General features: G+C 42.1%; 1 protein-coding gene across 2 annotated transcripts; it reads left to right on the top strand.

Moving 5' to 3' along the window:
* The first annotated feature begins 993 nt into the window (after positions 1 to 993).
* On the top strand, positions 994 to 12,462 carry LOC125464352 (diablo IAP-binding mitochondrial protein-like). Of its 2 annotated transcripts, none has more exons than XM_048556672.2 (6): positions 994 to 1,128; positions 1,322 to 1,421; positions 7,534 to 7,668; positions 8,233 to 8,343; positions 10,055 to 10,151; positions 12,110 to 12,462. In XM_048556672.2, the coding sequence occupies exons 1-6, from the start codon at positions 1,079 to 1,081 to the stop codon at positions 12,337 to 12,339; spliced, it is 723 nt and encodes a 240-aa protein (XP_048412629.1). In that variant the 5' UTR covers positions 994 to 1,078; the 3' UTR covers positions 12,340 to 12,462. The 2 variants fall into 2 exon arrangements, with proteins under 2 accessions (XP_048412629.1, XP_059511040.1); XM_059655057.1 differs by having other exon boundaries at positions 12,151 to 12,317.
* The last annotated feature ends 498 nt before the right edge of the window (positions 12,463 to 12,960 follow it).

Genomic DNA, 12,960 nt, shown 5'->3' with positions numbered 1-12,960 from the left:
ACCAACCCAATTTCCCCCAGACCCCACCCTTCTCATCTGGCATCCAACCCTTGGTGCTCTATCCAATCCCCAGCTGGCATCCTACTTACCTGGTACCCTGGCCCCTGCCTTTTACCCACCTGGCTACCTACCCTCACAGCACCCCATGTACTACTGCTTGACAGCAGCCATCAAAGTGGCTTTCGGGGCCTTTAAACGTCAGAATTTGACAGCTGGCTGCTGTGAAAAGGAGCATTGTTTGCCTTCCTCTGACAGTGCTGTGCTACTGATGAACTGTCAGAAAGGAATTATGACTCTTTTGTAAAGAAGGGCCAAAGTGGCAGTCTGCGTGAGATTGCTACTCCTTGGAAAATTGGTCAATAGTATTTTATTTCACACTCAGCGGGTAAAATAAATTCTATATGGAAGTGAGTGTACTGGTCATAGTGGACCTCCATCTTGAGATACACAGATCAATCAGACCAGTATGTGGTAATCGCTCGTTTTATTATTTCTTTTTCCTTCTGGGAATCAGTGTACAACTGTAAATATTTAACAATCTTGTACTTTAGTGTTAAAGGTCACATATTGAGGAAACAAATGCATTTGCCATTCCTACACTCACTATAAAAACAAGGTTGAATACATACTATTTTCTATATACATCAGAGGACAAAAAAAGTAACATGCTGAAAGCTGCATGATGCAAGAACACTGTAACGAGATACCAACAAATACGAAAAGCATTGCTTATTACAAGCAGAACGACCGTCTGTGCGCCTGAGTAAAGATTCGCCCTGGCCACTTTGACCTTTTTCAGTCAACCTGTTGCAGAGTTAACACAACCATCCTGGAGCTGGCGAGCGCCCCCTGGCACACGCTATCCCTGTTCTACAAGCGTCCCACTGGACATTTAGAAACTCGCTGTCATCTTAATGGATAAAGGCCCTGTCGATGAAACATTTTGGCACAATCCAAACCTTTCAGCAGTTTATCCAGACTGCAGTGCGCAAGCGCCAGTTCACGGTGGGGTTACGTGTTGGCTTCCTGAGTGGAACGCAGTGACGTTACGGGCACCAGCTGGTGGAATGTTGATACAATGGCTGCGCCGTTCTATAGGCTGATGTCTCGATGTAACCGTTTGTCCAGGTCATTAACATGAAACTGCTACAGTACTTCATTCCATTGATGGGGCCCACCGCCACTGTTTCGTCCCCACCGCTTGCTGCGGAGACTTCGGGCTCTATTGGCCGGACATGCGAGATTCTCAAATGTTGTAGCGTCGGTGAAGGGTTCTGCTCTCCCACCCTAGCCGGCTCTAACTTGCATTTTGTCATTTTAGGAGGACCTTCTCCTTGGCTCTGCTCCATAGCAGGAGTCGAAGATGGCAAAGAGTGGCGCTGGGGCTGGGTGCAACTTTGGCCGCTGTTCCCATTTCACAGGTACAGCGACAATTTATGGTTAAAGTGCGCGTTGTAAATAGGGAAGGAGTTTGTCACGCACGTAGTTCAGAGCTTTGAGTGTTGGTGAATGATGTGGAGTTTGAATATTTGCGTCAGCCAACGGGAAGAGGTAGCCTGAAAATGGCGATCAGTTATCTTTACTTCAATCTAAACCTCTCCCCACATGTTAAAACCTGTTTGTGGTACACTAACAAATAATACTGTTGCCAACTTCTTTAGTCAGCGAAGGTTATCGCTGTGACATGGCCGTTTAGCATGTAACGTAAAATTAATGCCTAGATTCTTTAGTTAGTTTGTAAAGGATTGCAACCCAGGGCTGCAGTTTACCAGTGGATCTAGACAACATAACAGTAACAAGCATAGAAAAGACCTCTCGATTTACCAAGGTTGACCAAACAATGAGGCACGTGATTAAACTTTATGTCAATGTGTTTTTGGCCGGCTATTAAACAGCTTGGGGATTTTCTGCAGCTTTGAAAGGTTGTGTGCAAAGGAAGTTTGCTTTTTATGCTTTGGGAGAACTATTAGTGTGGAGTGGAGTGACTTTGACCGAAACAGCAAAATGGAGACTTCCTCCTACTTTGAAGTCCATTTGCTTTGCATCAGTGGAAATTACCATGTGACAATTGAGAGCCAAAGTTTCTTTTACCTTTCTTCATTCATGGGACATGAGCATCTTTGACAAGACCAACATATTTTGTTGTAATTGCTAATTGCCCTTGATAAAGCTGCTGCCTTAACTGCTGTGCACAATCTGGTGTTGCTTCCACACAGTGCTGTAAGAGTTCCGGCAATGATAATGGAATGAAGCTATAGTTCCAAATCAAAATGGTGTGTGACTTAGAGTTATACAGCACAGAAACAGACACTTTGGTCCGCTTGGACCGTGCTGACTGTAAGCCCAAACTAAACTAGTTCCACTGCCCAACCTTGGCTCAAAACTCTCCAAACGTTTCCTATTCATGTACCTATCCAAATGCCTTTTATACGTTGTAACTGTAGCCGAATCCACCACTTCCTCTGGAAGTTCATTCCACGCATGAACCACACTGTGTAACAAAATTGCCTCTCATGTCTATTTTTTTAAAAATCTTTCTCATCTCCCCTTAAAATATGTCTTGGAATTTCTTACCTTAGCGAAACAACACCTGGCATTCATCTTATCTATACAACTCACAATTTTATAAACCTTCATAAGGTCATCTCTCAAAATCCTACGCTCCAGTGAAAAAAATGTCCAAGCCTATCCAGCCACTCCTTATAACTGAAACCTTCCGTTCCTGGCAAAATCTTGGTAAATCTCTTCTGACTTGTAGGAGAAGTTGCAGTTTCAGTTATTCATTCACACAATGTGAACATTGCTGGCTAAGGTCCAACATTTATTGCCAATCCTTAAATCCCTTGAAGGTGTGGCAGACTACCTTCTTGAATATTGTAGTCCACAATGCCATTAGGGAGGGAGTTCTAGGATTTTAACCCAGTGACAGTGAAGAAATGGTGATGTATTTCTAAGTCAGGATGCTGCATGATTTGGAGGAGAACTTGCAGATGATGATGTTTCTGTAGATCTGCGCTCCTGTGCGTTGGCATTGGAAGGAAAAAATATTGAAGCTGTTAGGGTGCCAGTCAGATGTGCTGCTTTGTCCTGGATGATGTTATTACTGGAGTACAGTTGGAGAGTGTTTCATCGCATTCCTGCCTTGGTTTTTGTCATGTAGATGGTGGATAGATCTTGTGGAGTCAGGAGGTGCTGGATCCTCACCCACTGACTTTCTCTGTAGCCACGGTGTTTGTATGGTTAGTTCAACTTGCTTTGTAGCCAATGGTGACTTCCCGGATGTTGTTTTTGAGGAGCAATTCAGTACTAATGATACCATTGAATGACAAGGATGATGGTTAGATCCTCTTGCTGGAGGTGGTCATTGCCTGGCACTCAAGTGTCGCAAATGTTACTTGCCATTTGGCCTATCTAACTGAAGGTGCTTAGATGCTTCAGCCTTTACCTTTGCACTAAGTACTGGGCTCCCCCGCCATTGAGAATGGAGATATTTCCGGAGCCTCCTGTTCCTCCTGCAATGGGGTGTTTTAATTGTCCATGCCCATTCATAACTGGATGTGGCAGGACTGCAGAGCTTAGACCTGATGCATTGGTTGTAGGATTGCCAGATCTGTATGTTGCAGGTAAGTCCTGTGTTGTATCTTTGTTAGGTTGACATCTCATTTTTAGGAATATCTGGTGTTGCTGCAGGCATGCCCAGCTGCACTCTTTCTTCAAGCAAAGCTGATCTCCTGGCTTGTACTGGTAGAGTGGGGGAATGCTAGGCCATTGAGACTACAGGTTGTGGTGCCTCACGAATGCCTACTGTTAAGTTGCTAGATCTGTTTGAAATCTATCCCATTGAACGCAGTGCTACACAAGATGATAGTCCCAGCTTCACAGATTGTCTCCACGGGGACTGTCCGGCACTCGTTCTTACTGATGCTGTTGTGAACAGATGTATCTTCTGCAGATGAATTTGGTGAAGATGAGTTGAAGTATGTTTTTACTAAGTAATACTAAACAAACGGGACTACCTCACTAAAGCACAGACACAAACACATACCGGCAAGTGCAAATAGATCCGACACCACAACTGGTTATTAAAATAATCAACACACGAAAGAGACTCAAACAGACTGAACACATCGACAAAGCTGACTACCTAAAAATGAAACCTGAAGGGACAAGCAACCCCAGATTCTACAGCCTCCCAGAAGTACACAAACTGGAAGTACTTCTCAGTCCTTCTCCCTCCCAGGCACACCAACACACAGGTTAGCGAAGGAGTTACAAAGAAGACTAAAGCACCTCGTCAGCAAGTCACCCCATTCAGCCCACTCAGCCCAGGAGTTCCTGAAATCCCTCAAAGACATAAGAGGAGACAAGGACGAGACCATGGTGTTCTTTGATGTTACTGCCCTTTCACAATGACTGAGGTACCACTGGCAAGAGAAACACGAGCAACACCAGTAAAAGAATGAGACTTGAGTGACACCATCTCCACAGACAACACACTGAAACTACTGGACCCTCACGACCCACTTTACCTTTCGTGGCCAGATCTACAAACAAACCAGTGGGACACCTATGGAGCCATCCATCTCTGGACTAATAGCAGAAGCAGCGATGCAGATACTCGAAAGCATAGCTCTTCTGCAGATCCAACCCAAACTATGGATACATGGACAACACTTCCATCATCATCAAACGGACTACACTAGAGGAGACACTACTAACTATTGAATTCACCGGAGAGGAAGAAAAGAGTGAACAGCTCCCATTCCTGGACATCATGGTAGAACACAGGGCTAACGGAGAATTTCTGACAAAGGCCACACACACAGTTCAAGTCCTGAATTTCAACAGCAACCACCCAAAACCCACAAACAAGCATCAACACATTGCAACAACGTGGAATTACACCAAAATAAAGAAGTATACCTCCACCAAGTATTTAGAGATAACAGATACTCGAACCGCTGGATCTGACGATGCTTGTCACCCAAACACCAACAGGGGCGGCACGGTGGCTCAGTGGTTAGCACTGCTGCCTCACAGTGCCAGGGGACCCGGGTTTGATTCCTGCCTCGGGCGACTGTCTGTGTGGAGTTTGCACATTCTCCCCATGTCTGCGTGGGTTTCCTCCGGGTGCTCCGGTTTCCCCTCACAGTCCAAAGACGTGCCGGCTAGGTGGATTGGCCATGCTAAATTGTTCGTAGTGTTCAGGGGTGTGTGGGTTATAGGGAATGGGTCTGGGTGGGATACTTCAAGGGGCGGTGTGGTCTTGTTGGGCCGAAGGGCCTGTTTCCACATTGTAGGGATTCTATGATGAAGATACCGTCTGCCCTAACACACTAATCGTGTTACCGTACATCAGGAACATATCTGAACTGACCACAAGACTCCTAAGGCTACTGAGCATCGGAGTGACACACAAATCTACGTCACCCCTACGCCAACTGCTCACTCAAACCAAAGACCCCTTACTATGGACCGAACCAACATGGCATACAAGATTCCATGCAAAGACTGCGACAAACATTACACTGGACAGACAGGAAGGAAACTGGCCACGAGAATACATGAACACCAACCAGCGACAAAAAGACATGACCAGTACTCACTCGTCTCCATTCACATGGATAAGGACAACCACCAGTTTGATTGGGACAACATCAGGATCCTAGGACAGGCCAAACAGAGACCAGCACAGGAATTTCTAGAGGCCTGATGCTCTGCCAAGTAGGCCATCAATAAACACGTAGAATTAGAAAATATAAATTTAAATAACAAGTGGGAAAACACAACGGCGCTTCATTGGACGCTGCACTGATGATGTTACCCAGCAGGGTAATAAAACATGTGCAGGCTAAATGAACCAGCTCGGCGAGCCAACCAACCAAAGCATCTGCAACCCGAGCTACAAATCTACTGGAACCTTATGTTTTTCCTCCTTGCTTTCCTCAGCGCCTGCTACAGGCCCAGTCTAATGGCAACGTCTTTTTCGGACTTCACCAATTCAGTCAGTAGCACGCTATTGAGCCACTCTTGATGATAGATATTCTCCCCCTCTTCCTCTCTCTTTCTGCCACACCACCCCCCCCCCTTCCAGATTTGTTATCTGAGGATGGCGGTACTGGTGATCAGCTGGCGGTTTCCTTGCTTTTTTTGGACCTGATGCCCTGAAACTTCATAGGGTCCAGACTCTATTGAGGACTCCCAGGGCTATTTCACCGCTGACTATACTATCATACTGCCACCTCTGGTCGGTCTGACCTGCTAATGCAACAAGATGTAACCAGTGATGATATCTGGGACGTGAAGATTCTCTTGGTGTCATTGTCTATAAAGTAATGTAAGCCTGTTGATTGATTATTCTGCGCTGACTTTGGGCAAAATGCAAAGCTATTAAGAAGGAAGAGTTTGCAGGGTTGTCAGGGCTATGTGCTGAGATATTTCTGGTGCCTTGGTTGACGTCAGGTGGTCTATCTGTTTTCATTCCTTTTGATAAGACTTTGCATTGGTACTGAATGTTTTGCTGGGGCAACAAAGAGTCACTTACATTGCTGTGGATCTGGAGTCACACACAGACTAGACCGTGTGAGATTGGCAGACTGTCCTTCAAAGATGACCATTAGTGAACCAGATGGATATTTACGACAATTGAAAATGCTTTCATGGCTATTCTTGGACTAGCTTTAATTTCAGCTTTACTAATTTCGTTCACGTTTCATTATCTGCTCTGATGCAATTTGAGCCCATGTCCCCAGAACATGTAACATTACCAATACATCACCCCTTCCTCCTAAACTGGTGATTCAGGAAATATAAATTAGACATAAAATATGTACAGGAAGCAAATAAAAGTTGGAATTTAAAGATGATGAGATGCACAGGAAAATAAAATAGTTTATAAAACATTTCCAACATTTAATTCACTCCCAAAGGAATGAGATTTCCGGCTGACAGTTATTGTTTTCAGGGTCAGAGGTATTGGCTGGCACTAATCGTTGCTGATTTGCCTCAAAATCCATTTAACCACAACTTACAATTGCTATGTTTTCTGGCATGTTTAGCGGGGATGGAATCTTAACTTCATGCCGTGGTGTATTTTTCCATGCTGCATCCATTAGAGACATTGTTATACTGCACCTTGAGAAGTTGGGTAACTTGAAGCACTGTTTCCAGATTTACATGCCTAATTGCACATGAACGGTGTGGATTTTATTCCATCGTAATGGTAAGCTCTGGTAGCCTCAATGTTATCATTGACGGAAAGTGTCTGCTATTAACTATCTTTGAAATTGGGTTCTGTTTTGTTTCACCTTGCTTTCCAACCTTACTGAAATGCACATTTAAATTTAAATTTTTGGTTCTGATGAAGTCAGGGCATGGGATAGTAATTTATTCTGATAATTTTATTGAATAGAATTGGTGTACACAATTGAAATGTGCTTATTGGTCTAAATTATAATGTTCATAGTGTGTATCTACAAATGCTGCCTTCTTCCTCTTCCCCTTTGATATTTATATCTAACACATGATTTTCAGTCACAGTCCTCTTCAACGTCTCTTGCTCATGAGGATTTAATCAAACGGGCTGCCTCATTAGTGACTGATGGTGCCAATACTTTCCTGTCACAAACAACACTTGCGCTTATTGATGCTTTGACAGAATATACTAAGGTATGTTGAAGTAGTTTTGTTTAGAAACAGTTACAGTTTAAAAGAAAAATCTCCAGCCTGCTTTCGTCAGCTGCCAGGCCTGTGAATTGGCACTTTGCAGTAGTTTAAACTTCACTTTACTGCTCTGATCCTTCTACTGGTAACTGATACACCTTGCCAGAAACCTTCCTTTTATTCTTGGTGAGGCTTTGAGCTAAATTATGCTCTGTACAGGCATCTCATTTTCTTAGTAGTGATCAGTAAATTAATCTCTCTGTCATGTAGGATCATAGAGGAGCATTGTACAAAAGAGGCCATTTGGCCCACAGATTCTGTAATGTGGTTGAAAAACAGGTGCTGTGTGTCATGAGTCAAAAAATTCTGTTTGCTTTAAAGTTACTGTTTACAGAATGATTGTAATTGTATGATAGACTTTTCATGCAACTTGATAGAATTTTAAAGAATTCAAAATATCTTAGTTGTTTGTTAAAATGTTAACATAAGCAAAGTAAATCTGTCTTTGTACATGACCTCATTTTCTTAAAAGAAATGGTGCCTTTTTATAAGTATGTTGGTTCACTCTAGGCTGTCCACACCTTGACGTCACTTCAGCAGCAGTATACTGGCCTTGTTGGCCACATAAGCGAAAAAGAGGAAGATGCCATTTGGCAGGTCATAATTGAGGCTCGTGTAAAGGTATGCTTCAGTGCTTCCTCTCATAAGTAGTTTCGAGCTAAAATAGGAAGAGAACTTTTCTCCTGTTTCAGATTTCTGACATTAGTGACATAAGATACACTACATGAAATTCAGGCTGTTGCAAAGTGTACTTTATGCTACAGTACTGTCCTTTATGCCTAGCAACAGAACAGCATTGTTTACTTTGCAACCCATTCCATTTTGTTTGTTGACAATACCAATCTTGTTTCAAATTAAAACACATTTTTAGTTTGGAGTTTACATTTACAAGAGATAAATTGGAGACTTCTCACCGTCATTTCACATACGACATGTATGTCAGAAAAATAGGACTGCATTAGGGGGCCTAGTTTGAGAATTAGGGTCAGACTGTTCAGGAGAATTGTTAGGAAGCAGTCCAATGCACAAAGGTTGGTAGATGTTTGAAACTATCTTCCACACATGACAGTGGAAGCAGGATCAGTCATTAATTTTAAATTTGAGCAATAAATTATTGTTAAGCAAATGTGTTAAGGGATATGGGCTGAAGGCAAGTGTATGGAATTAGGCCATAGACCAGCCATGATCTCACTGAATGGTGGAACGGGTTTGATGGGCTGAATGCCTTACTTTAGTTCCTATGTTTTGATGTCAATGTAGACAAAGCTGCCTTTAAACCCATCTACCAAAGGTATGAGGATGAAGGGCTTACCTCCTATAAAATAGTTAATTGTCAGAAACTGTGACCATACAGAAACATACAGACCATATACAAACTTGTACTACCATTAAGTTAGATCAGGGTTGATCAGTTTGTGTTCTGAAATCCACATTACCTCTATCCCTGATTACCTCTGACTCCTGTGCCATGAATCTCCCCACCTCTGCTTTATAAGTACACAATGACCCTGCCTTCAATGACGTTTAAGGCACAAAGTTCCCAAGTTATGCCCCCACTCTGATTTTCCCCTCTTGTCTAAACTGGCTACTCCCAGTTTTTTAAAATCTGTCCCCTAATTCTGGACTTGCTCACAAGCAAATATACTTTTCACACTCACCTTGTCAAGACCATTCAGGTTCTTAAACTTCAATCAAATCACTTCCCTCTGTCTTAAACCCCAAAGAAATCAAGTTCAGCCAGTTTAATATTTCTTCATAAAGCACCTTGCTCATTCCAGGTATCAATTCAATAAACCTCCTCTGAATTACCTCACAATGTATTTAAATCCTTCCTTCAATAAGATGACCAAATCTGCACGCACTATTTGACATGTGGTCTAACCACTGCCCTCTTTGTAACTGAAGCATAACCTCTACTAATGTATCAAATTCCTGTCATCATAAAGGATAGCATTCCATTCACACCTTAATCACTTGTTTTATTTGTATACTAACCTTTTTGTATCATCTAATTGCTTCTTAATGGATTCTAAGATTTTCACCTCCACTACTCTCTGGGGAATTCATTCTGCGTATTGTATCTTTTAGTTCTGTTGAAATAAAGCTTCCACATAATAATTGTTTGTTTATTAGCTTGAACCACAGCCACTGTTCATAATCTTTCAATTTTATTTAAAGTATTTATAAACAATTATTATTTAACTTTTTCAAGCTTGTTTTCTCCACAGAGGTACATATTTTTACTGCATAGAAGGTTTTCAACAGCTTTTCTAATGCCTAGGTAAACTGCTATTGAAATGTAACTTTTGCTCTATCTTGTAATTAACTGCAGAGTAACATGTATCGGGAAAAATATCTGAGTTTTGAGTCGAAGTGGATGACTGCAATCAAGGTGTCTGAGATGGCAGCAGAGGCTGCATATCAAGCAGGTATTGAGTTGCTAAACATATGGTTTGGTTGTATGATTTTAATTATAAATACAAGAGAAATGCTTTTCAAGAGGAGATAGATATCATGAACAAGATACACGTATTTTGTTGACTGTAATTGTACGGAGCATTTTCCCAGAACACACTTTTCTGACATCAAATAATAATGATCAAATAATTCGCCATTTAGCATCTGTTTAAACGAGAAACTGATTGCAGCTTTTTTTTGCATTTGATTAATGTTACACACAGAATCCAAAGACTAATTTTGGTTAGATATCACCATAAATAAGTGGACAGAATCATCTTAGTACCAGTTCAGTATAATGCAGCTAGTTCTCAATCAGTGTACTCAACAGGGATTTTTCCTGTATAGCACAACAACAAATAGCATTTAAGTAGCACGTTTTAACACCGTAAAAATATTCCAGGATTCTTCACTGGAGTGTTATCAAACAAATATGACACCAAGCTACATAGCCATTTTGGCAGGTGACCAAATGTTTGGTGGAAGAGGTAACTTTTAAGAGTCTTAAAGGAGGTAGAAAGCATGAGAAGCTTAGGAAGAGGGTTGGAACTTGCAGCTCAAACTGTTTAAGGTTGTTGATGTAGTGGAAATTGAGAATGTGCAAGACACTAGAATAGATGGAGTATGAAGATTTTAGAGGATTTTAGAACTGGAATAAGTCAGAAAAACAGAGACATGATCATTTTTGAATTTGAAGTGTTGCTGGACCAGTTTGTGTTGTTCAGCACACTCAGAACAGGAGCACGAGCTTCATCTACTTGTGGGACTGCAGGTAGGATGATATTTTACGTGTTTGTTTGATTTTCTTCTGAAGTGTGGCATCCTGCTGTTACAGCATTTAAAATATGTCAATGGGCATCTCTGGCCTGGCCAGCATCTGTTGCCTGTCTGTTACTTCCCTTGAGATCGGTGTTTTGTGGCTCTTGAAGAGGGGGTCCGATTCTCTCAAGTGCAGTTTAGTTGATGTCAAGATGATGGCTGAAAGCATCTTTCTTGGATTATGTCTTTGCTCTGATTATTGTCCTGAGCTTACACCACTGCTTCATATTGAGCTGTTTCTTGGTTGGCCATTAGTGACAGCACTCTGTGAATTGGTGGTGCATTGCAAATGTGGTGCTAATTTATATTCTGCCAGCATTAAGAAGGCATCCTTCTGGATGTGTGCGAATTGTTTTCCATTTGTGATATCCGTCATCCTTAGCATTAGGGACAAAATGTGGGGGACCAGCTCAAGTTTAACGTTTAAACATTGAACAGAAATAACTGAAAGTTGTGTCTTGTGCTTGAAGTCTGAATGGTGGTGTGCTGTGAATTCACATTAATTCCAGCAGGGTTTGTTTGTCTTGTTTCTGGTAATAGGATAAACTGTAACATAAAAAACCACTCTGCATTTGGTGCTTGCTGTCCTGCAAGTGTAAAGTGTTGCCATATTTGACTAAACAAATTTTGTCTCCTTCCTTTTGTTTTTCCACCATAGCCGTTGCAGTAGAAATGGGAAGAAGCCATTCAGCCCCTCCCAGGACTGTTGCACTTTTCTGTTTGTTGATCTGTGTCTGCTCTGCATTCCATTGCTGCTCTTTCCCAGTAAAGATTTAATGGTAACACGGTGGCTCAGTGTTTAGCATTGTTGCCTTACAGCACCAGAGACCCAGGTTTCAGTTCTTGGATGACTGCCTGTCTGCGTGGGTTTCCTCCCACAGTTCAAAGATGTGCAGGTTAGGTGGATTGGCCATGCTAAATGCAGGGTTACGGCGATACGGTTGGGGGCTGTTTGGAGGGTCAATACAGAGTTGATGGGCTGAATGGCCTTTTCTGCACTAGAGGAATTCTATGACCGTTGCCTTTTCCTTGCGTGAGTTTTCAGATTTTCACCATTCTTTTAAGTAGACCTCCTATCAGCCCAGCTCTGACTGTAAAGCTCTTTGTACAGGTGCTGATACAGCGTCAGTAACTGCACATACTCACATACAGATGGCCCAGACCCAGGTGGCAGAGATCAAGCAACTAGCCCTGAAAGCGGAGGCTAAACTGGCTCAAGTACAAGTGGAAGAAATTCGTCTGAAAAGAAAAGAAGCAGCTGCAGTGAAAGCCAGCAGAGAGGTTGCAAACCTGCCGGCAAAAGAAGAAGAAATACCTGAACAGTATCTACGGGAAGACTAATCTGTGTAAAGAAATAATTTGCTGCGTTGGGAATTTGGGGATGGAGTATTGTGAGGAGCTTTGCAAATGTTTTTAAATTATACAAATAACAATTTTGTAATAAACAGTCCTGTAAAAAGGCCATCTCCTATTCCTTTTTTTTTCAAAAACCGTAACTTCCCCTCCACAGTGATCGAAAATGCCCTCAACTGTGTCTCCCGCATTTCTGACAACAACTCATCCCTCACGCCCCCTATCCACAATAATAACCAAAACACAATGACGCCACCCGAAAGATGCAAGAACATGCTCCTCTGATGCTGCCTGGCCTGCTGTGTTCATCCAGCTGTACCCTTCATTCTTTTTGTTTAGTCCTCCTAGAATCCATCATTTTGGGGACAATAAAAATATTGTCAAAATAAAGTTACTAACTAGTTGGTTGTGCCAACTTTGACTTTTGAAAAATTATATTTCTTTATATAATATTAATTGTCAACTTTTAGCTTTACCTGATTCAGGTTTGTTACTATTTGTTATATTCCAGGATTTGGAGAATTCTTTTGTTACCTTGAAGGGTGTTGGCAATGGAGAGAAAAGTGGGGGAATGTGACAAGAAAAACCAGGCTCCTGAGAGTGAGAAAA

Source organism: Stegostoma tigrinum, chromosome 26, assembly GCF_030684315.1.
Source record: "Stegostoma tigrinum isolate sSteTig4 chromosome 26, sSteTig4.hap1, whole genome shotgun sequence".
In the NCBI taxonomy this organism is placed as follows: Eukaryota; Metazoa; Chordata; class Chondrichthyes; order Orectolobiformes; family Stegostomatidae; genus Stegostoma; species Stegostoma tigrinum.
Note: the sequence above shows the minus strand (reverse complement) of the source record. Positions and strands in the feature narration are given on the sequence as shown.

What these genes read in the sequence shown, in the direction of transcription:
- LOC125464352 (XM_048556672.2), top strand. Translation starts at nt 1,079, where the DNA reads ATGGCTGCGCCGTTCTATAGGCTGATGTCTCGATGTAACCGTTTGTCC. An exon ending in CTTTGACAGAATATACTAAG is followed by an intron (nt 7,669 to 8,232) that starts GTATGTTGAAGT and finishes GGTTCACTCTAG; the next exon opens with GCTGTCCACACCTTGACGTC. An exon ending in TAATTGAGGCTCGTGTAAAG is followed by an intron (nt 8,344 to 10,054) that starts GTATGCTTCAGT and finishes AATTAACTGCAG; the next exon opens with AGTAACATGTATCGGGAAAA.